At 33.4% G+C, this 22,994-nt stretch overlaps 2 protein-coding genes and 1 non-coding gene across 4 annotated transcripts in view; 2 read left to right on the top strand and 1 right to left on the bottom strand.

The window, feature by feature from the left end:
- Positions 1-19,563, top strand: part of LOC120415618 (uncharacterized) — a 296,505-nt gene extending 276,942 nt beyond the window's left edge. Inside the window, exon 3 of the mRNA XM_052706604.1 lies at positions 19,554-19,563. The gene's annotated coding sequence lies outside the window, so the exon portion shown is untranslated. The remainder of the gene's footprint in view (positions 1-19,553) is intronic.
- The window catches only part of LOC120415614 (uncharacterized), a 349,245-nt gene that overhangs the window by 322,902 nt on the left and 3,349 nt on the right, over positions 1-22,994 (top strand). Inside the window, exons 1-3 of one of the 2 annotated variants that reach the window (XM_039577210.2) lie at positions 14,694-14,879; positions 15,225-16,618; positions 22,454-22,956. In XM_039577210.2, the coding sequence (XP_039433144.1) occupies positions 15,297-16,618; positions 22,454-22,956 (1,825 nt within the window). In that variant the 5' untranslated portion in view covers positions 14,694-14,879; positions 15,225-15,296. Of the gene's footprint in view, positions 1-14,693; positions 14,880-15,224; positions 16,619-22,453; positions 22,957-22,994 lie in introns of those variants that run through there. The other variant, XM_039577209.2, reaches the window with a different exon arrangement.
- Trnar-ucg (transfer RNA arginine (anticodon UCG)) lies at positions 10,328-10,400 on the bottom strand. Its single transcript has one exon. It is a non-coding gene; the product is annotated as a tRNA-Arg (tRNA).

Below are 22,994 nucleotides of genomic sequence, written 5' to 3'. Positions count from 1 at the left end.
GGTTGGGGGATCGCAGGACAAATTTAGTACTCGGATGGTGGAAGATCTTTCGAGTCTGCCACTTTTGAAGATCTTTTGTATCATGGGTAGCAATTAGTTTTACTTAAAAAAACTGATTCTATTTTTATTTGTTTATTGGTTATTTTTTATTGACATTTCGAATTTATCTTCTTCTTTCAGGTAAGCTATACTGAGCGCTATGGAAATGCGGTTAAAGACAAACTTATGGGAAATTCAACGAGCTTTCAAGTAAGAATATTTACGAGACTGAAAAATCATGTAAAAAAATGTCATATAGAAATGGCCAACAACCACAAAAAATAGACAAAAGCCCTGTTTTTCAACAATTTTTAATTCGCTGCATCTTCATAAAAATTGAACTTGAGACAATGGTCAATATGGAGACTTTTATGTAAAATTGTCTGGAGAATCAATTCCCACCACCGGTTTATGAAAATTTTGACGTTTAGACCAATTTGCAAAAAAAACACAGTTTTAGTAATTTTTTTTTTTGTTTGTTATGAGAGACAAACCATCCTGCATTTTTCGAGAGTCTTTTTGTAACATCTTAGGCTATTTCCTCAAAAATTTTGAGCAAAAAAAATCGTCATATCACCTTAAAATTTAACTTTTAAACTTAAAAATCGAAAAATCTCATGGAAATGGCATGTTTTTTTTTCAGTGAATTTTTTCAGAAGCCCCGTCCAATTTCCTACCAGTTTGCCTTTGACAACTTTTTGATATGATGAAACGGCCCCAAGATACAGTAATTTTTAAATTACAAAATGTAAAAATATTTAAATAACCTTCTCAAATGTCATTTTCGAGTGACAAAAATGGCCTACAAAAAGTACCCGAAAAAATCTTGGTTTGAGCTAGAATTTCTCTGTTGTCATATTTTTTTGCGAATTTATTAGATTTTTTGATATATTGCCAGATTTTTTTAAACATATTTTAATCCATTTTTTCTAACAAGTTTTTTCTTGATTTTTTAGTAATTTTTTATTTAATCATGACCATGAGAAAAAAATCACCTTATTTTTTTATTATTATTTTAGTATAATAATAACTTTTTTTTGTTAAAGAGGAACAGTCATAGTATTTTTTTTTATATTACATTATCTATTTTGGTCCTTTGTTGTTTTAGTATTTTTACATTCTTTCAATCGTGAACAGTTTTTTAAATGTTTTGTGTCAAATTATGCATATTTGGAAGATTTTTTATTCCTTCATTTTGTTTGTTCAATTCTATCGGCGATAATTTTATCGACGATAACGGACGATAACTTATATTTAATATATTTCTAAAATTGACTAAAACCAACAAAATTATGTTGAATATTCAAGCTTCCTCTTAGTAAATATTTGTTTGATAATAAGGTTTGTTTCAAAGTATAAGAATCTAAAAAAATCCCAAAATACCGTATTTTTTAAATTAATCAAATTTTTATAATTTGCAATATGTAATTCAAACGATTCGAAAATTTGCATGCATTTTCACTGTTTTAGAGTTTTTTGAATGAAATACTAAAATTTTCACAAAATACCTTATTTTCTTGAAATACAATTTTTTTTAAATTTCGCAATATGAGTATCAAACGATTCGAAATATTGCATGTATTTTAACTGACCTCTATTGAATGAAATAAATCAATTTTTCACAAAATATCGTATTTTCTCGAAATACTCATTTTTTTTAAATTCGCAATATGAGTATCAAACGATACGAAATTTTGCAAGTATTTTTTTAATTATTTTAAACATAAATAAATAGGATCGTTTTTTTATTTATACAGCTATGTTTTTGGAGTCAGATTTTTCTTAGGATCTTTTGTGACCATGAAAGATATAGGGTAATTCTCTACCAACTCACACGAAATCGGGAAAAGTAGCCCCGACCCCTCTTCGATTTGCGTGAAACTTTGTCTTAAGGGGTAACTTTTGTCCCTGATCACGAATCCGAGGTCCGTTTTTTGATATCTCGTGAAGGAGGGGCGGTACGACCCCTTCCATTTTTGAACATGCGAAAAAGAGGTGTTTTTCAATAATTTGCAGCCTGAAACGGTGATGAGATAGAAATTTGGTGTCAAAGGGACTTTTATGTAAAATTAGACGCCCGATTTGATGGCGTACTCAGAATTCCGAAAAAAAACGTATTTTTCATCGAAAAAAACACTAAAAAAGTTTTAAAAATTCTCCCATTTTCCGTTACTCGACTGTAAAAATTTTTGGAACATGTCATTTTATGGGAAATTTAATGTACTTTTCAAATCTACATTGACCCAGAAGGGTCATTTTTTCATATAGAACAAAAATTTTCATTTTAAAATTTCGTGTTTTTTCTAACTTTGCAGGGTTATTTTTTAGAGTGTAACAGTGTTCTACAAAGTTGTAGAGCAGACAATTACAAAAAATTGGATGTATAGACATAAGGGGTTTGCTTATAAACAACACGAGTTATCGCGATTTTACCAAAAAAAGTTTTGAAAAAGTTACTTTTTGCTTTTCTCTTTGTTTCGTCGTCCGTGTCTGTCGCGGGTGACCATGAACGGCTAGATCGATGACGACCAACTTTTTCAAAACTTTTGTTCGTAAAACCGCGATAACTCGTGATGTTTATAAGCAAAGCCCTTATGTCTATATATCAAAATTTTTGTAATTGTCTGCTCAACAACTTTGTAGAACATTGTTACACTCTAAAAAATAACCCTGCAAAGTTAGAAAAAACACGAAATTTTAAAATGAAAATTTTTGTTCTAAATGAAAAATGACCCTTCTGGGTCAATGTAGATTCAAAAGTACATTAAATTTCCCATAAAATTACATGTTCCAAAATTTTTTACAGTCGAGTAACGGAAAATGGGAGAATTTTTAAAACTTTTTTAGTGTTTTTTTTTTTGATGAAAAATACGTTTTTTCGGAATTCTGAGTACGCCATCAAATCGGGCGTCTAATTTTACATAAAAGTCCCTTTGACACCAAATTTCTATCTCATCACCGTTTCAGGCTGCAAATTATTGAAAAACACCTCTTTTTTCGCATGTTCAAAAATGGAAGGGGTCGTACCGCCCCTCCGTCACGAGATATCAAAAAACGGACCTCGAATTCGTGATCAGGGACAAAAGTTACCCCTTAGGACAAAGTTTCACGCAAATCGAAGAGGGGTCGGGGCAACTTTTCCCGATTTCGTGTGAGTTGGTAGAGAATTACCCTAATATAATTGCTGTTCAAAATAATTTAAATTTCAAAAAAATAAAAGATTTCAAATCTGACTTTTTTTTAAAATAAGTATCACAAAATGTATTAAACATGGTGCCGGTTATGCAGCTGTCATGAATTTGTAAAATGTTTTTGAACTGATGAATTTTTTTCCCTTTTTACGTTTTTTAATAAAAAATAAAAGCTCTCTTTCGTTAAAATCCTTCAATTAAAGGAACCGTTTGCATTGATAATTTCCTTTGTAAGTACATTTTTTTGCTTCAGATTTTTTAATTATTTTAAGAAACGAGAAAGCGCAAAAAAAATTAGTTCGCATTAGCATTCAGTGTTACACAAATGTGAAATTAACATGGAATGAAGTGTAAATGAAAACATAATTTTTTTGTTTAAGATTTTGAATTGGGATTAATACTTTTACTTTTCTTTTTCAAAGAAGATATTGTAGATCCAATTTATTTTTAGCATGTTTGTTGTGAAAAGAACATTCTTTTAACTCCATAGTTTATTTTTAAGAATAATTTAAATATTTGATTGAAAAAATAACATATTTCAACAAAACTTTGAGAAAAATGAATAAATTGATTTTTTTGGCGACAAACCTGCCTGAGCAAATTAAACTAAATTTAGTAATTTGTTGCAACTTAAAATAGCAAAAATGTATTTTTTTTTATTTTTCAAAAGCTTACAAGAATAAAAATAATAGTTTTCTTTTAAAAACCATTTCAATTTTTTAAGAGGTTTTTATGAACCCTTATAACTATAAAAAAAATCGTTGAATTAGAATAGTTTAAGTAATTAGAATAAAATTTTGGAAAGCTTTATGAAAAAAATCAGACATTCCTGATTTAACCGATTGTATATTAGTTGAATTATAAAAAATATCGGATTCGATAATACATCTAAGTTTCAGAAATACAACTCGATTTGCAAAGAATGGTAAAATGTTAGAAATAAATTTGTCACTTTTGAACGAGCCTTCTGATTTCTCATTTATTTATAACTTTAAATGAGTGAACACTTAAAAAAACGCGCTTTCTAGTATCGTTTGTTTTTTGTACACAACTTTTTAAAAGTGATTTAGGAACTTGTTTTTAGGTGTCTTTCCATCATGTTGAGAAGTTTATAAATGGTTTCAACCGATTCCTTTTACTTAAAGAGTGAACCTCAAAACCCTCTAATCCCCCACCAGAGAGGACAGGTCTCTCTCACTGTTTAGTTTAGTAAACCACATCCAAGCAACCATCACCAGCAGCTTGGCTACATCACACAGAGAATGTAAATCTTTCAACTTTGAGCAGTTTGCCTTTCAGCACCGGGCACTAAAACAGCATCAGTGACTAAAGCTAGCTAAGCCCAGCATCTCACAAGCCTAAGCCAAAGCCACCGCAAATGTGACGGCAGGTCGTGATACTGTTTTGTTTATGAGTGCAACTCCCTTCCGCTTCTTCCTCCTCTCCAAAATCCAAGTCGCGGGCTGTTCGAGTGGCCACTCTTGAGCCTTTCAGAACCTACCCTAGCGGCGCGATACCGCCGAAACTCACACAACAGTTTCATAAAGCTCAAATAAAAGCGCGACTTTCAGAACCTTGGCTTTCAAGAGGAGGCACCAAAGACTACAAGTCTCGAAGCTGTTGTTGCGGGTTTTGCTCGAGAAGGGAACACAAAAGGTCAAGGATTGCGCACACTACCGTACAGTCGACAATGGATAGATCTATTAGTTTAGCTATGCGCCTAGGTTTGACAGGATCTGGAGGCTCGACTTGGAAGTCTGAAAAACTTCCTTTATTTTGTCGTTTTTTTTTGCCCTTGTTCAATGCTATTTTCTCTATAATTATTAAGTTTACCATCACTTATTTTCAGAATATCTGAAATTTTGATTTAAAAACTCCGTTTTAAGTTCAGGTAACTCAAAAATTCCAAAAAAATCATTTGGTATTTTGTTAGTTGTTAGTCTTGCGAAAAAAATCCATTTAGCGATACTGTACATTAGAATTTTACAAAAAAAAATCAAAATATTTTCAGACGAGTCCAAACATGCTAAATATGATTCATTTCATTGGAATGATTCATTGACCTTTGAGGGACAAACCCTTTCATGAATTTATTGATATTTGATTTTTTGACAGTAGCAGGACTGTACTGTGTTGAATTTTTGAAGGTTGAAAATTTGGCGGGTTGAATATTACCTCTTTTTGGAGTAATTTTACCTAAAAAATGTGTCAAATTGTGAACCTGATGAAAATTAAGCAGAAACTGATGTAATATTACACCTTTTTTTGACACATTTGTCACATCACAATCTGTCACCATTTCCTGATGAATATTACCATCATTTTTTTTCTGTGTATTCACCACTTTTGTGTTATTTTTTGTCTCAAAAAATTGAAAAATTAATCTTAAATATTTTTTTATGCATACTGTCTGCAAATGCTTAAAAAATTTGCATGTAGACGTAAAAATATACTGGTTGACTAATACTTTTTTCGATGTAATTTTACCACAATTTCGGGGAAAGAGTACACAGTAAAAGTTGAATTTTGGACGGTTGAAAATTCTTTGGTTGAATATTAGCTCTTTTTAGAGTAATTTTACCTAAAAAAATGTAAAAATGTGAACTTGATGAAAAATTCATTAGAAACTGATGAATATTACCATTATTTTTTTTCTGTGTACAATTACGCATAAAAGATGTAAATTTACACATTTTAAGAGGCAATATTTTTCCTAAAAAAATCTGTAACATTCTTAAATGATCCATAGTTTTTTATAGCATAATTTTTTTAGGCAACAGAATTTGCTGAAAACAAGGGCGTCCAATTTTCCCGGGTTTTGGGAAAACATTTTTTTAAGTCCCAGGAATTCTCGAGATCCTTGGATTTTTTAAGCAGTAATAAAATCTATGTTTTCATTATATTTGTTATGTTTTTCAAGCTAAAAATCATAGAATCAGTTCAATACCACACAAAACAAATTAAGGTAATATTCATCAGGAAATGACAGATTTTGTGTAAAAAAAATGATTAATTTTACCTCAAAAAGTTATGAATTTTCATCAGTTTATGATGAGATATCATCAGGTTCACATTTTTACACATTTTTTAAGGAAAATTAGACAAAAAATATGTAATATTCAACCAACCAAATTTTCAAAATTCCAAAATTCAACTTTTTTTCTGTGCATTGTTTGGTGATAATCTACACTTCAATCTAAACATGGAAAGCAGTTTTTAGACAGCTTAAAAAAATATGTTGATCTTTGTTGTGCTTTGAATTTTAAATGCACCACAATTTCTTCTCCGATGTGATTCTAATCAAAAGAGTCTCTTATAAATGTTTATTTTTAAAATATTTTATATAACATGTGAACATTTATGTGAATGCTTATGTATGCTGAATACAAAATTTAATATTATTTTTTTTATCAATATCTATGTATTCTGTATCTATTTCCACAACCAAATCTGAATTTCCAGACCAAAAGATGATTTTTTTATTTCAGAAATTCCCGGGACAAAATGTAAAAATTCCCGGGATTCGGGAATTCCCGGTTTTGGAAAAATCCCGGGAATTTTGTTCCGGGAATTGCCGGCATGGACGCACTACTGAGAGAAAACATCGATTTTCAAGTAAAAAAAAATCTTGTACAATCGAATGTCACTTATGAGAAAAAGATTAAATAAAGTTTGTTTTTTCTTTTCATTTACAGTCCAGACTCGATTATCCGAAGGCCTTGGAAAATTTAAATTCGGATAATCGAATCACGACTTTTTTTGTTTTTGTCTTGATCTACGAAATCGGCCGATTTTGACCATTTTTATTTTTTGTATTTTTTTATTTGACTTTTTTATTTGCGTCATTGGTTCAACCATACAAGTCTCCATACAATTTTGGCTGCAGTCCATACAAAAATGGTATGCAAATATTCAAACAGCTGTAACTTTTGAGTGAATTTTCTGATCAATTTGGTGTCTTCGGCAAAGTTGTAGGTATTGTTGAGGACTTTTGAGAAAAAAATAGGTACACGGAAAAAAAAATCAACTTTTTTTCACTAAAACTCAATTTCCCAAAATACGTATTTTTTTATTTTCAAGATTTTTTGATATGTTTTAGGGGACAAAAATCTGCAACTTTTGAGCCATAGAGAAACATGGTCAAAAAATCTGCCGCCGAGTTATGAATTTTTGAAAAAATAGTGATTTTTGGAAAAAAATAAGTTTCATGCAAAAACAAGTTTGACATTACTTTTTAATGCAAAATTGAATTTGCAATCGAAAAGTACTTTACAGATTTTTTGATAAAGGGTTCCGTTTTCAAGATATAGCCACCGAAAGTTTGATTTTAGCGAAATATTTGCAGATTTTCAATTTTTAAAAATAGTGACCATGAGTTTCTAAAAATATTTTTTTTGAAAAGTTCAGAAAATTTGCTATAAAATTGTCTAAGAGACATTGAAGATTGGACCTCGGGTTGCTGAGATAGAGCCGCTTTAAGAAAAAGAAACACGAAAATTGATGTTTTCTAAATCTCACCAAAACAACCCACCTTTTTCTAATGACGATATCTCAGCAATTAATGGTCCGATTTTCAATGTTAATACATGAAACATTCGTGAAATTTTCCGATCTTTTCGAAAAAAATATTTTGAAAATTTTTAAATCAAGACTAACATTTTAAAAGGGCCAAATATTGAATATTACGCCCATTAGAAAATTCATTAGAAAATGGTGGGCTGATTGGGTGAGACTTAGAAAACTTCAATTTTCGTGTTTCTTTTTCTTTAAGCCGCTGTATTTCAGCAACCAGAGGTCCAATCTTCAATGTCTCTTAGACAATTTTATAGCAAATTTTCTGAACTTTTCAAAAAAAATATTTTTAGAAACGGTCACTCATGGTCACTATTTTAAAAAATTGAAAAACTGCAAATATTTCGCTAAAATCAATCTTTCGGTGGCTATATGTTGAAAACGGAGCCCTTTATCAAAAAATCTGTAAAGTACTTTTCGATTGCAAAAACTTTGATTTTTTCCAAAAATCACTATTTTTTCAAAAATTCATAACTTGGCGGCAGATTTTTTGACCATGTTTCTCTATGGCTCAAAAGTTGCGGATTTTTACCCCCTAAAACATATAAAAAAATCTCGAAAATCAAAAAATACGTATTTTGGGAAATTGAGTTTTTGTTGAAAAAAGAAGTTGATAAAAAAATCTGCAAATATTTTTTCCGTGTACCTATTTTTTTTCTCAAACGTCCTCAACAATACCTACAACCTTGCCGAAGACACCAAATTGATCAGAAAATTCACTCAAAAGTTACAGCTGTTTGAATATTTACATACCATTTTTGTATGGACAGCAGCCAAAATTGTATGGAGACTTGTATGGGTGAACCAATGACACAAAACAGCTTATTTGGTCAGAGGGAAGGCCACCACAAAGTTTGAGTCAAAAAAAAATCCCAAGTTGTTTTTCTTTCAACAAATATCAAACCAATAACAAATTTGGTTATGATAATATAAACTGTTATAAAACCCTTATGCAAAAATGGATTTTTCAAGGAGATTCCATAACAATTTCTGTTATTTTAACAGTATTTGTTATTGAAATGGCATGAATTCTGCCTGGGTGATGGTTCATACTGACTCTAAAATATAAATTTTATAAACTAGCCTATATTTTTTAATGGCTCTAAAATCTTTTTTTTTTCAAAATTAAGGCCTCAAAGAAATAAATAAAAAATATTGGGCGTTATTGCTTTGAAGCAATAGTGAGGTCATATTTGAGCTAAACGCTCATTCTCGAAGATTCGATAAATCTCAATAAACTATAATTTTTGTTATCTAGAAACTTAAAATATTAAAATAATCCAACAAAATATAAACGCTTAACACAATTATTTGCGGTGGAGTGTCCAAACTGTCCATATAAACTTATAAGCCAAGATCAACCACGCATAACAATGGGTCATATTGTTTAGTTGGAGCGTCTAGTTCAGCCGGCACCTTGATTGTTATGCCCATGACGCCTTTAACAGCTCTAATTTTATGCAGATATTTCTGTGCTTAAGCTGTGGCTACTCTTCTGGGAGCCATCAAAAGTACACGATTTGTGCATTTTTGTTTGTGCGATTTGCGCGCGCATAATTTTAATATTTTTCTTTTTTTTCCGGGGAGTTCACGGTCGATCACTGAGACGCTTCCTTGGCAGAGAGAGGAAACCCATTAACGAGTTTTGAGATTTGAGTTTTGAATAGGTTTTCCCGCGACTTGAGTGACAGTCTGGCTTTATTTGGCGGTCAACATTTAAGCGTCTGCATTTTGTGTATTTCAAACGCGCAGAGGACGATAAATCTCCCTCCAAATGAGTCCAATTGAGGTTTTATTTCCCCGCTGCAATCATAAATTGTGCACGTACCGAGCACGTGAACCGCGTAATAAATGCAAAATAGCATGGGAAATCAGATCAGCTCTTTATATGACTGCGAAACACTGTTACAGGGGGGAGAGCCCTTAAGATCAATCGCTTCGCTTGAATTCTCATCAAATTTCAAATCCATCAGAATTGAGGTCGCACACAGGTGAAACACCCCTGAGAATCAGCCAACTCCAACTCCGAGAACCCCAAGAAGCCACCTGGGGGAATTCGTCACATTATTGCACGTGTGCGTCCACATTCTTTGACGAATGTCTCGGGGAGAGCTTATGCTAATCCTTAAGCGAAACGTGTGTCGTTTGACGCGATGAATCATACGAATCGGAAAGAATTTTGAACTTGCTTGTCCTTTTTTCAGACTCTGTCAGAAGCGCTCGCACTAATCAACGCAGACGGTTGTCGTCTCAAGCTTGAACGGAGAACAAATCTGGCGCGCCCACCACCAGCTGGATGCTGGCCTCTGTTTCATTTTTCTCATATGATTAATTTTGCTGTACAGACATCATCGATTTGACATTCGTCGTCAGATTGGATTAGATTAGCTTTCCAGTAGCGTAATTTGTCATTTGGCTACAATAGTTAATTTATTACTACTCTCACTATTAAAAAGATTATTCACTATCCAACTTCTAAAAGTTAACAGTAGAAAAGACCTCACCGACAAAAAAAGAATTTTGAGCGACCGTGACAGGACTCGAACCTGCAATCTTCGGATCCGAAGTCCGACGCCTTCTCCATTAGGCCACACGGCCGTCGCTGTGGAGGGGATGACGTACAGCGCTACCGGTGCCTGGTGGTGGTGCGTACTGAATCGTTTTCGACCGCGCTGAGAGAGTGCGTTGAGAGTTGAGAATAGGAGAGAGCTTTGGACCGCTGTGCACAAACACTTCCAATATCGTTTGCTTACAGCGGTGAAGAGAGCGAGAGCTTTTAGATTGAGGAAGCTTTTAGCAGGTAGGGTAAAGTTGGCGATGGTAAGCGATAATTAAAATGATGACATTGAAACTCACTTTTTTGTTGAAAAATATACGTTGCTGTTAAATTGCTTCGTAATTTTAAAGAAAAGGTAAAATCTCGCTCGCTGTACGCTGAACCGTCTCAAAATAAAACCTTTAAATAAGCTTTAAATAAAAGTCAAGGGAAATTCCCCTCAGAGATGTCACTCAGCGGTGTAATTAACTTGTGTTTTGTATTTTCTGAAAGGAAATACTTTAATAAGTAGAACACAACTTACTCGAATTTAAAATAAATGAAATACCACAAAAAAAACAAATCCATAATCCATCTATCGAAAAAAATGGATCTGAATATATATATATATATATATATATATATATATATATATATATATATATATATACTATATATCCTATATATATATATATATATATATATATATATATATATATATATATATATATATATATATATATATATATATATATATATATATATATATATATATATATTTCCCAAGATTCCATGTGGTCGAATGGATTCAACTATATTTTTGAAATTGATGCATTTTTTTTTACATTTGTTCGACATGAAATTTCATAGAAATTTTGGGTTTAGAAAGAATTAAATGTGGATTTTGAACCAACATTTTCAAGTTAAATTTTATTATCAGCACAATCAAAAAAATTATTTGATGATAAAATTATATTTCCTTTTATTTTTATTGATGTTCCTGTATTGTACTATTTGATGAAAAATAAAAGTAGGATTTTGGAGAAATAAAAAATCAGATTGAATTCACTAGCGTGTCCAGCTCTTTGAGGAAGGTGGGGCAATAATAAGGGCGTTTTGAAAAATACGTCATTTGTGGACACCCCCTGACCAAATTTAGAACAAATTTATAAGGATGGTGGGGCAGTTGCCCCATGTTGCCCCACCCTGTGCACGCTAGTGATTGAATTACATTTTGTTTTGTTGTCTATTTAATATCCTTTTTTTGGTGTTGAAATATTTAACGCAAAAGAACGTTTAAAAAATACGAAAACAATCATTTTTTTTTTATTTCGAGTTCTTCAATAAATATAAAGCTGAAATACATACCTATACTTACTATTGATAATGATTTTATTTTCTTCCAGCCAAGTCGAAATGATTCATGATTTTTTTAACAGTAAACCTATTTTTTTTTTTGAAATGCAACATAATTTTTATTATTTTGCACAAAAAAAAAAACAATATTTTTGCTGTAATATTTAATAATATTGAAAAAAAATCGAAGTTGACTTTTATAGCTGTCGGCCACCATTGCTAGTACATACCAACCTCTAGTGTCTTCCTTTTTATCTACAAGGACTTCGCCGCCCTGGGCTCCTAAGTGGCACGGAGCGACGGCGCCGAATACCCATATTTACACAAAGAATTTTAGAACGCCCGCCGCGGGATTCGAACCAGCAACCTCTGGATTGTGAGTCCAGTGCGCGGTCCGATTGATCCATACGGGCGGGTATATTGAAAAAAAATAAAAAATATTTAAAGAGCAGTTCTCTAGGATTTCGGTCATTCGATTTTTTTTTGTATTTTTTAATCCAACTGAAACTTTTTTGGTGCCTTCGGTATGCCCAAAGAAGCCATTTTGGCCAAACATTCAATATTACGCTCTTTTAAAATGTTAGTCTTGGTTTAAAAATTATGAAAATATTGTTTTCGAAAAGATCGGAAAATTTCACAAATGTTTCATATTTTAACATTGAAAATCGGACCATTAGTTGCTGAGATATCGACATTGAAAAATGGTGGGCTGTTTGGGTGAGACTTAGAAAACATAAATTTTCCTGTTTTTAAACCTTTGCATTGCAATATCTCAACAACTAAAGGTCGTATCAACAAAGTCCGAAGAAGCAAAATATAGAGAATTTTCTCAGCTTTTCAAAAATATTTTTTTTTCAAAAGTGGGCAAACATGTGCACTAATTTTAAAAAATGAAAAACTGCGACTATTTTCAAAAAAGTCACTTAAATATGGATTTAACTTGAAAACGGTGCACTTTATCAAAATTTCACTAAAGTACTTTTTGATTGCAAATTTGATTTTACATCGAAAAATGAAGTTGAAAAATTTTTGCGACCAAAATTTCGATTTTTTGAAAAAATCAGTATTGATTTAAAAATTCATAACTCGGTCAACGATTTTTTGCACAACCTGGAAATTTCTGAAAAGTTGGCATTTTATGTCCTCTAAAACATATCAAAAAATAAAAAAAATAAAAATAGTGTTTTTTTGCAAATCAAGTTTTAGTGATAAAAAGTTAAATAAAAAAATCACCAAATTTTTTTACCGTGTATCATTTTTTCCAGTGTAGTCCGTATCCATACCTACAACTTTGCCGAAGACACCAAATCGATCAGATTTTTGAATTTTCATACATCATTTTTGTATGGACAGCTGCCAAATTTGTATGGAAAATTATATGGACAAACTAATGATGCAAAATGGCTTCTTTGGGCATACCGAAGGCACCAAAAAAGTGTCAGTCGGATTAAAAAATACAAAAATTAAAATTGAAGAAAAAAGACCGATTTCGTAGAAAATTATTCTAAAAAAAATGCTTTTTAAATATCAAATTCCAACAATTTTCGTTCAAAACTCATTCTAATAATAAAAAAACATCATTGGAAAATTAGCAAACTGTTTCAATGTATAAAAATGTTCAATCCAAATAGCCTTAAAAAAAATAAAAAAATTAACTCTTAAAAAATCATAGAATTTTGGAAGAGTATAAACAATCAAATAAAAGTATCAAATTTAATGCAACTTGATTTTTACGCAGAAAATTTAATTTTAAAGATTTTTTGGATTGAATAGAATTATATTTTGTGGAAATTAGAATATAAAAAAAAATCTAATTAGACGAAAATTTAACTATATTCATCAAACAAGCCATTAAATTTTTGCAAATTCAGAAACTGTTTGATCATTCAATTCGTCTTAGGGTCTTAGGGTGAAAATTATGAAGCTTAGTAAAGTACTTCAAAAGTTATGCTAAAAAAACGATTTTCACGTAAGTCAAAAAGATTGTAAAAAGAGTAGTTTATGTAATACGTCATGTTATACATTTTTAAAAAGGTATTTTAAAAACCTTTCCAACGCGTCTTAAAGATCGAAGACAACGCTATCAAAAGTCATAAGCACTTAAGTGTTATTTATACAATTTTTGGAGGCCGGTTCTCAGATATTTTGACGTTGTCCGGATCTTTCATGCGACTCATTGTTGCATGTGTAATCTAAAGACCTTTTCAACAAGTCCAACAGATTAAAGTAATAAAAGCACCTAGATACATACACTTTTTTCAAATCGGGTCTCAGATATTTTGATGAAAATATTCTACGGATCGATCATGCGAACTTATAGTTGGATAGTTTATCAAAAGACCTTGCCGAATAGTCTGAAAAATTGAAGATCTGAAAAGCCTATCAAAGTGAATGGAATTATGTTATTTTGACTGAATGTATTCACTTTACGATTGTTAGGAAGGGACCATCCAACATAGGGTGGAATAAGACAAGTTTTATATATATTTCAAATAGTTTTCAAAACTTGTAAAAAAATATTTGCCTGGCTTTGGAGCTTTAGTTTTGCGAATATATTCCAAATAAATTGTGAGTGCAATCAGCTGAAAACGATTCAAAATGCCATTTCCCTACGTTTTTGATCATTTTTAACATGTTTAAGTTTGCATAATGTAATGTTGGATATTTTCAAAGGCTTTATTTTTGCTTAAAAACATATCTTGAGTTTTTTTTTTTTTTTTGAAAAGGTCTGTTAGAACAAATTTTCAGTTTTTGCATTTTGGGTTTATTTTTAATACCCATGACTCAAGGTAATCTTTAAAAAAAACTGTAGATCTTAGATTTTTTTTTTAATTTATGATTGCAAACCAACATTACACGCAGATCTTTCACAGCCCCTTTGAGCACGTGCTTCCACTGCATTTCTCTGTGGCACACTTCTCTCCCAAAAAGCTCTCTCCATAATTCCACCTCAAATCGCAGCAAACCGTGCGTGTGTGTTTGCATTGTACAATGAAAGCTTGGCCGGCCAAGAAGTCAGAGCGATTTTTAGCGTGTGTAATTTTTCTTCAACAGGAAAAATCTCTGGAAAAACAGTTGAATTGTATAGATTTTTAGTTAGTTTTTAGTTTATTTATTTGCCTGCCGTTGAATTCCTAGCGTTAAGTTTATTGAATTGATCAATATTTTCGAAGATTTGTTTTGGGGTAAGTTTGGGGCAATTCAAAACACACAGCAAGATTGCATCGAGTGATTGCGTCAGAATTTTACTGAATAGTTAAGTTTTCTAATAATTATGACTATTTCAGTGTCCAGTTGGTTAAATGATGATCTTAAAACAGGTTGAACCCGCAAACCCTTTGAAAAGCATCGTTACGAAGAGCGTCGTCAAAACAACCTTCCGGATTTCAACCCTTAGCTCACCAACAAAACTAAGGTGGCGTTGAGTTGGACTCCGATTGCTACGATCTTTGTCTTTCTATGCTTTGTTTTTCTAAAAAAAATTATCGAAGTTTCCAAATTACTAAAACAACCTTTTCCTCTCTCCCCAGTTCACCGAGCACGTGCTGGACCAGCAGCGCGAGTTCACGGACGCGACGATCCGCCACATCACCGACTACTTCATGTCGCTGCACAGCGTGCTGCAGTCGGCCGAGCAGGAACTGCTCACCACCGTGAAGAAGAACTACGTCCAGCAGCACGGCGCCACGGTGGCCGTCCAGAAGGAACTCCAGGTGGCCGAGCGGGAACTTCAGCGCTCGATCGACCAGCTGTCGGCGTACCAGGAAACGCCCCCGCGCCAAACCCTGCTCGCGGACCACATCCGCGAGATGAAGAAGGTCCTGACGAAGGTTAACGTTACGGTGCAGTACGGCGAGCCCCGGGAGAACCCGTTCCGCTTCCGCGAGCGCGAACCACTGCGCAAGGAGATTCACAACTACTTCGAGCTCAAGTGCGACCCGAACGCGTACCACACCAAGATGTTGACGTACTACGAGCCGCAGCCCTTTCCTGTACTGGAACCCATAAACTCGCCGGAGATGGTGCACGCACCCCCGGAGGACGAACCGCCCTCAGCAGCCGGGTTGAACCACTCGTCGGCTTCGACGAATCGAACGCTCAAAGATATGGACATTAGCAATCACTCGAGCTCGCCGTTGCCACCGGCCACCAAGGAGCTGACCCCGGAAGATACCCGCGCAACGGCGCGTGACCACCTCTCACTCGCGTCCAGCGGCTCCGCCGACCGGCGCATCAGAAACACCCCCAAGAAGAACCACAAAAAGTCAACCCCCAAATCCGCCGACCAGGTCGTCACCGACGAAACCTCCCAACAGTCCTCGACCTCCCGCCGCGACTACCCTCAATCCAAGCGCGCCTACGGCGGCCGCCTCAAGTCCTACGGCTCCACCGGTTCCAATCCCAACCCAGCGCACCGCAAGTCCCGCTCGACGCCCCCCGCCGACGACGCACGCCGCAAAGCTCAACCCGAACTCAACCCGGCAAACCCGACCAACGCGCACTTCCTGCGCCTGACGGACAAGGTCTCGGTGACCTCGATCACCACCCCGGCCAAGTTCTACGTGCAGTACGAAAAGTTTTCGCCGAAAAATATGGCCGAAATGTGCAAGCTGGAAGCGGCAGAGGATGAGCAAGCGCCGGAGCAGATCGCCGCCGGAACCCTTTATCTAGCGCAGTTGGCGGACGAGTGGCACCGGGTGCGGGTGGTGAAGAGTCGGCAGAGCAGTCGCAAGTGTGAGGTGTTCTTTGTGGATTACGGGCGGAGCGAGGAGGTGGCGAAGGGAAGTTTGCGCGCGTTGAGTGAGGAGGTCGCGGGGATTGCGGCCGGGGCGGAGGAGTGCGCGCTGTACGAGCTGGGGCCGGCGGATGCGGGAGGGAAGTGGAGCCCGGAGGCGACGCAGATTATGGTGGATTTTATTGATAAGTGAGTATTTTGCTACGCAATTTTTAAAACTCTTAGACATTAATTTTAGACCTTTCAAAATCCAAATGTTAAAAAAAAATTGAAATATTTAAAGTTTCTGAAATAACGGAGAATTGAAAAATCATATTTATCTTAAAATTACGAAAAAGAAAAAAAAATAATTTCATTCCAGAAAGTCCCGTAATTATTAAAACTCTTTAATGAACTGGAGAAATTGTGCATAAATTTATTAAAATTATCTAAAATACAAAAAATTCTTTGCATTTTTAAAAAAATCCTACTTTTCTTAAAATTGCATAAAATATTGAAACTATAAAAATTTATAAAATTAAATATTATTAAAGTTTTTAGGATTTATAAAATTCATTGATTTTTTAAAATACTTCAAAATTCCTTAGAAATTCTCAAAAAATAGAACTTTCGAAACTTTCTTTTTTTAATTTTTTATTGTTTTTCATACTTTAAGTACATTCACTTCCTTACATTCTGTGAATTAAAATTAAATAATTTAAAAAATCTTGGAATTCAATTCATTTATTTCTTTGTTTTAATTTTCCTAACTTTTTCATTCAACGTTTTTTCGATTAAATCAAATCGATAAAAACTTTTGATTCTTCTAGATTTTTTTTAACTACAAATAATTCAAATTACAGTCCAGACTCGATTATCCGAAGCCTCGATTATCCGAAGTTTCGATTATCAGTAGTTTGATTATCCGAAGGTTTGTATGGGACTTCGGATAATCGAATCAAGAACAAACAATTTTTTTCGTTTGTTTTTAATTTCTTACTTTTATCGTCAAATACGAGTTCTGCAACCCCATTTTAGTCGAATTTGAATAGTTGATTTCGTAAAAAAAGCATTTGTACAGTTTTTTTTTCACCGCCATATTGGCCGCCATCTTGGAATTGAAAATTCTAAATCACTTTAGCTTAGGGGTCATACTTAAGCTCGACAATACAAAATAAGACAAAGATAAAACAAATTTCGTAATTCGATTATCCGAAGTTTCGAATATCTGAAGTAACATTGTTAACGCACATAAGAGCGTCTGTTGCTTGGGTCGTGGCATAATCGGATCTGGACAGAACTGAAACTCGCGGTTTAACTAGTAATTACAGTAATTTGTAATCAAAACTTTATTGCTCTTGGTTTCTGTCGGTTTATTGAACTGTACTGGACGGTAATTAGACAAGAAAACTGTAACTTTCTACATCTTGAGCTGTATTTCAGAACAGGACGGTTCTGTTCTGTCTGATCTGTTCTGTACTGTGTCTCGCGGAGCAATGGCCACTTCAGAGAAGATTCTTGTGACCAAAGCTGGTAGTTCTAGCGGGAAATTCTATAACAATGCCAAGAACTCATTTGGAGATGCTTAGAATTATTCTGTAGTACTAGATCTAACTGAACTGATACAAATCTACAATCTGAACCTTTTGCATGCGCAAACAACATTTTTCCAAGGCCTTCGGATAATCTAGTCTGGACTGTAGTTTTGAAAGTTCTTCCTCTTCTTCAAATTTTGCATGTGTTTTATTTATATTTCAAACTCTAAAGATGCTTTAAATCTTTAAAATTCATACAATTTCTTAAAAGACTCCGAAAATGTTTCAATGTCAATTTATTATAGAATTTTAATAATTGCCGATTTTTTTTTTAAATTTCAGGCATTTTTTTATTTCTAACGTTGTTTAAAAAAAACCTTACATCAAAAAATAGTAACTTTCTAGGATTCCTTCAATTTCTCATCTTTTAAAATGACATACATTTTTATAATTGATCAATTCTGAATTAATTCCTTCAAGAAGATGAAGTGAAGGATTTAATTATTTTTATTGTTATATAATTTGTTGTGTTTAGAATAAATAAAATTTAATATTTTTTATTTTAGTCGAAAAAATAAAAAAAAGGTAAATAAACAAACTTTTTAGCTCTTTTTAAACTGTTTTATTTTCAAATCCAGAGCAACATGAAAATGGGCATGCTTATTTTTTCAATTAAGATTTTTTTTTTAATTTTAAACGTTCAACGAATATTGGAGATTTAGAAAATTTAAGGACTTTAGGAAGGGAGAGAGTCTTAGGAACCCCCCCCCCCCCCCCAAGAAAAGTTGACAGTTCGGTATGAGCGCGATTGACGGTGAGCGCGCTTGAGGTTGTTTCGAGGAAAAAATAAAAAGAAAATATTCAAAAGTTAAAATTAAATAGATAATAAATGTTTATTCAAAACTTTTAACAACAATTATAAACAAAATTAAGAAATCAATAATTGAACATTTCTTTAAAAAAACAGAAAATTAGAAATTCTTAAATTCTTAAACAAGAAAAACTATAATTAAAAAAATATGTAATTATGAAATAAGGAAATTAAAAAAATAGGAAATCAGGGAATTAGGAAATTTGGAAATTATGATATTAGCAAATTAGTAAAATAAAGAAAATTAGGAAGTAAGGCCGATGCAAAAAAATAAAAAAATATAAAAATTTAAATAACAAGCCATAGTCTTCACATTTAAATGAAAAAAGTGTTTTAAAAGGCATTTTACACTAGTTCAGTTGTTTTGCAATCATTAGTTTTCAAAAAATCTAAGATCTGACAAAAACAAAAATTGTATCGAAAAAAAAGATTTTGCATCGAAAATTTTCAAAAAATCTTAAGATTTTTTAATAAACCCAAACATGCTAAAAATGATTTTAAACGCAGAAGAATGTATTTTAATTTGATTTCAGCTGGTTGCACTTGAATTTTCATTGAAATTTTGAAGTTTATTGTAAAAATATTTTTTTTGCCCCCTGATTTTTCGGGCCAATTTTGAAGGGGGGGGGGGGGGGGGGTGACAAAAACTTTTAAAAATATTTGTACCAGCCTAAGGAAATTATGAAATAAGGAAACAAGGAAATTAAGAAATTAGGAAATAATAAAATTTTGAGATTAGGAAACTAGGAAATTAGGAAGTAAGGAAGTTAGGAAATTAAATAAGGAAATTAGGATATTAGGAAGTGAGGAAGTTAGAAAATTGGGAAATTAGGATATCAGGAAACTAGGAAATTAGGAAGTTAAGAAGTTAGGAAGTTAGGAAATTAGGAAATCAGGAAATTAGGAAGTTAGGAAATTAGGAAACTAGGAAATTAGGAAGTTAGGAAGTTAAGGAAATTAGTAAATTTGGAAATACGGAAGTCAGGAAATTTGGAAATTATTAAATAAGGCTGGTACAAATTGGGTACAAATGTTTATTTTTTTTCCTGAATTCTTAAATTCTTAAATTTCTAAATTCCTAAATTACAAAATTCCTAAATTCATAAATTCTTAAGTTCTCGAATTCATAAATTCTTAAATTCTCAAATTCTCAAATTCTTAAATTCTTAAATTCTTAAATTCTTAAATTCTTAAATTCTTAAATTCTTAAATTCTTAAATTCTTAAATTCTTAAATTCTTAAATTCTTAAATTCTTAAATTCTTAAATTCTTAAATTCTTAAATTCTTAAATTCTTAAATTCTTAAATTCTTAAATTCTTAAATTCTTAAATTCTTAAATTCTTAAATTCTTAATTTTTCATTCCAGATTTTTTTAATTTTGGAAGAAATAGGGTTTTTGATTTTTATAATTCGAGGTTTACTTAAATTTGTAATTACGAATTTCTATGTTTCCGATTTTTAAAGCTTTTGAAATTTCGACTTGTACATTCGATCCGAGTTTTAACATTTTTGAGCTATTGAATTTATAAAAAACTTTAATATTAAAATTATTATTATTCATTCCAAATTTCATATTTTTTGTTGAAATTTTCTTTATTATTTAAAAAAAAAGTTATTTGAAATTTCTCAAATGTTTGATTTTTCATATTTTTGAATTTGTTGTTAGGTTGGATTTCAAAATTTCAGATTATTATTGTATTTTCAGTAAGAACATAGACATTTGTATGATTATTGTCAAGTTTAATTTCACTCTGATTTACTGCATTTTGATCCCGCGAGTGTGGATCAATCGAACAGCGCAGGGGACTCGTAATATAGAGTACTGGTGGGTACTAGCCTTGGTACTAGCAATAAATAGTTGGTGACACGATGGCCGACATCTATAAAGACAACTTCTTTTTTTACTCCATTTCGACCAAAAAACTAAATCTGTCCTTTAAATTTCAATGTTCTGCATTTTGAGATCCTTGGGCATGAGTAAGGACCTCGACGCCGTTAGCAATGTTGGCTTTAAAATAAAATTTCGTGACAATATCACTTCCCCCCAGCCAACATTTTTGCCATGCGAAGCGGGCCTCGACGCTGTGTCTAGGTTTAATTCCTAGCTAGGAGCCATCAGTGTCTTAAGAGGTGGTCCCAAGGCCGAGTTGGAGTTCATGAAGCAAATTAGTCGTCTCTCACCCCTTTTTAATTGAAAAATGAACTCTGAAACCAGCGCTTACTCACAACAGAAACAGAGGCCTCTTCTAGGCATTGTAGGATAGAATAGATTTTAAAATTTATTTAAAAAAAAATATTATTACGTAGCATTTTGATATGTTAAAATTTCCATAGAGTCTCGGTCAATCAATAGTGCGATGATATCGGACAAAATTCGTTAATCTGTTGAACTAACGGTTTTCGGATTATGGTTGTATCGACTATTGTTGCGAATCGAGGGTCTACTGGAGCCTTGACGATCAAATGGAGCCTAACATTTCAAAAGGGCGCATGGGTTTTGTGAACAGGAGTGTGTCTCCTTCACTCAAATGACAGTTTACATAAGGTATAATAGAGATGCACTCTTGTTTGCAAAGCTCTATGCCCTAATGAAATGAAAGGCATGAAATATTCGTCTTAATTACTAGTGTTCAACTTATGAACTATTCATTTATGTTTATTGGTTTTCGGAAGCGGCAAGACTGGTTTAAAAACAAGATCCTTTACCTTATTTGGCGTTATAATAAAACATTCGGGGATTTGATATTAAATTTACTTTCAGACAGTTTAGTTTAGGTTGTTGATTTAAGTTTGATAGTTTTCCGTCGATGAATAATTGGACTGAAATGATTAGTTGATTTGAACGAAGTGTAACATTTCATTGGCAGATCTGTTTCTAGTTGTAATGTACGACAAGACTATTGACGGACGTGACAGGTCGGCAGTTAGTTTTCATTTTTTTTTTCTCTAGTATTTTTTATTTCCTTTAAATTTGGAATACATCATAGGTTTCTTTTGTATAGATCTCCGATTAGTTACATTTTCTTATTTAATTAACTAATAATTTAATTTCTTCCGGGCCTTTTTACTTTGAATCACAATTTCAGATTTTCTTTATTCAGTGTTAAACTTAGATTACCGTAACTGCTCAAATCATCCAAGTTCTTACTACTCACATCAACACTAATTTTCTTTCACCTCCCCCCTCCCGATCCCCTATATCTTCCGGTGGTGTTCATTTGGTATGCAATACTAGTTCGGCCACTACCCTTTTTTCCACAAGAAACCGGACTTGGACTGACTTGAGGCCGCGTCCCCCACCTTGCTCCGTAAAACGAAAACGAAAACGAAGAATTTGTAGGTATTACAGTATTTTATAACTTTATATTCCTATAATTTAGAAAATAATACCATTGTTTGAGGAATTTTACATTGTAGAATTTTAGAATTTGAGATTGTTTTAATATTCAACATTATAATGTTTTTTTTTTTAATTTATAGTATTTTTTAAATTTTGGAATTATTGATTTTTGGAATGTACAATTTAAGATTCTGTGTTATAATTTTAGAATCCTATAAATGGATTGGGCTGAAGAATTTTCGAATTTAAACATTTTAAAATTAAGTTGCACCTAAAATATCTACTTCTTTAATTCCAGCAAACAAGTCCGCATGTACCTGGTGCAGCACGACGACGCGAGCCGCGGCCCCATGCAGGTCGACCTGTTTGTCCAAACCATCGACGGGTACAAATCGCTCCGAAGCACGCTCATCTACCTGAAGCTGGCCAAACCTGGCGCCTCCAGCCCTGGCCAAACCCGCCGAACCTCGGGCGCCGAAGCCAAAATCAAGCAGCTGCAGACGATCCAGGCGGACTGGGTGCGCGAGTACCGGACGGCCATCAGGCAACGGGAGCTGGTCCGGGACGACGTGTTCCGAGCGCGCGTGACGCACTCGCACTCGCCGAGTGAGTTTTACGTGCGCAAGAATGGCTGGCAGGAGCGGTACGGGGCGTTGGAGGTGCAGCTGGCGGAGTTTTGTCGGCGGGAGGAGGCCCGGTTGGCGTATTTGCCGCACGTCGGGATGGTTTGTGCGTTTGAGGAGCGGGACGTGGACGATGTGGTGGTGTGGAAGCGCGGTCGGATCAATAAGGTTGGGGAAGGTGAGTTGGATGACGAGTAGCTTGAAGATTCTTAACTC

The sequence above is a fragment of the Culex pipiens genome, chromosome 1 (assembly GCF_016801865.2).
Source record: "Culex pipiens pallens isolate TS chromosome 1, TS_CPP_V2, whole genome shotgun sequence".
Taxonomy (NCBI): domain Eukaryota; kingdom Metazoa; phylum Arthropoda; class Insecta; order Diptera; family Culicidae; genus Culex; species Culex pipiens.
Note: the sequence above shows the minus strand (reverse complement) of the source record. Positions and strands in the feature narration are given on the sequence as shown.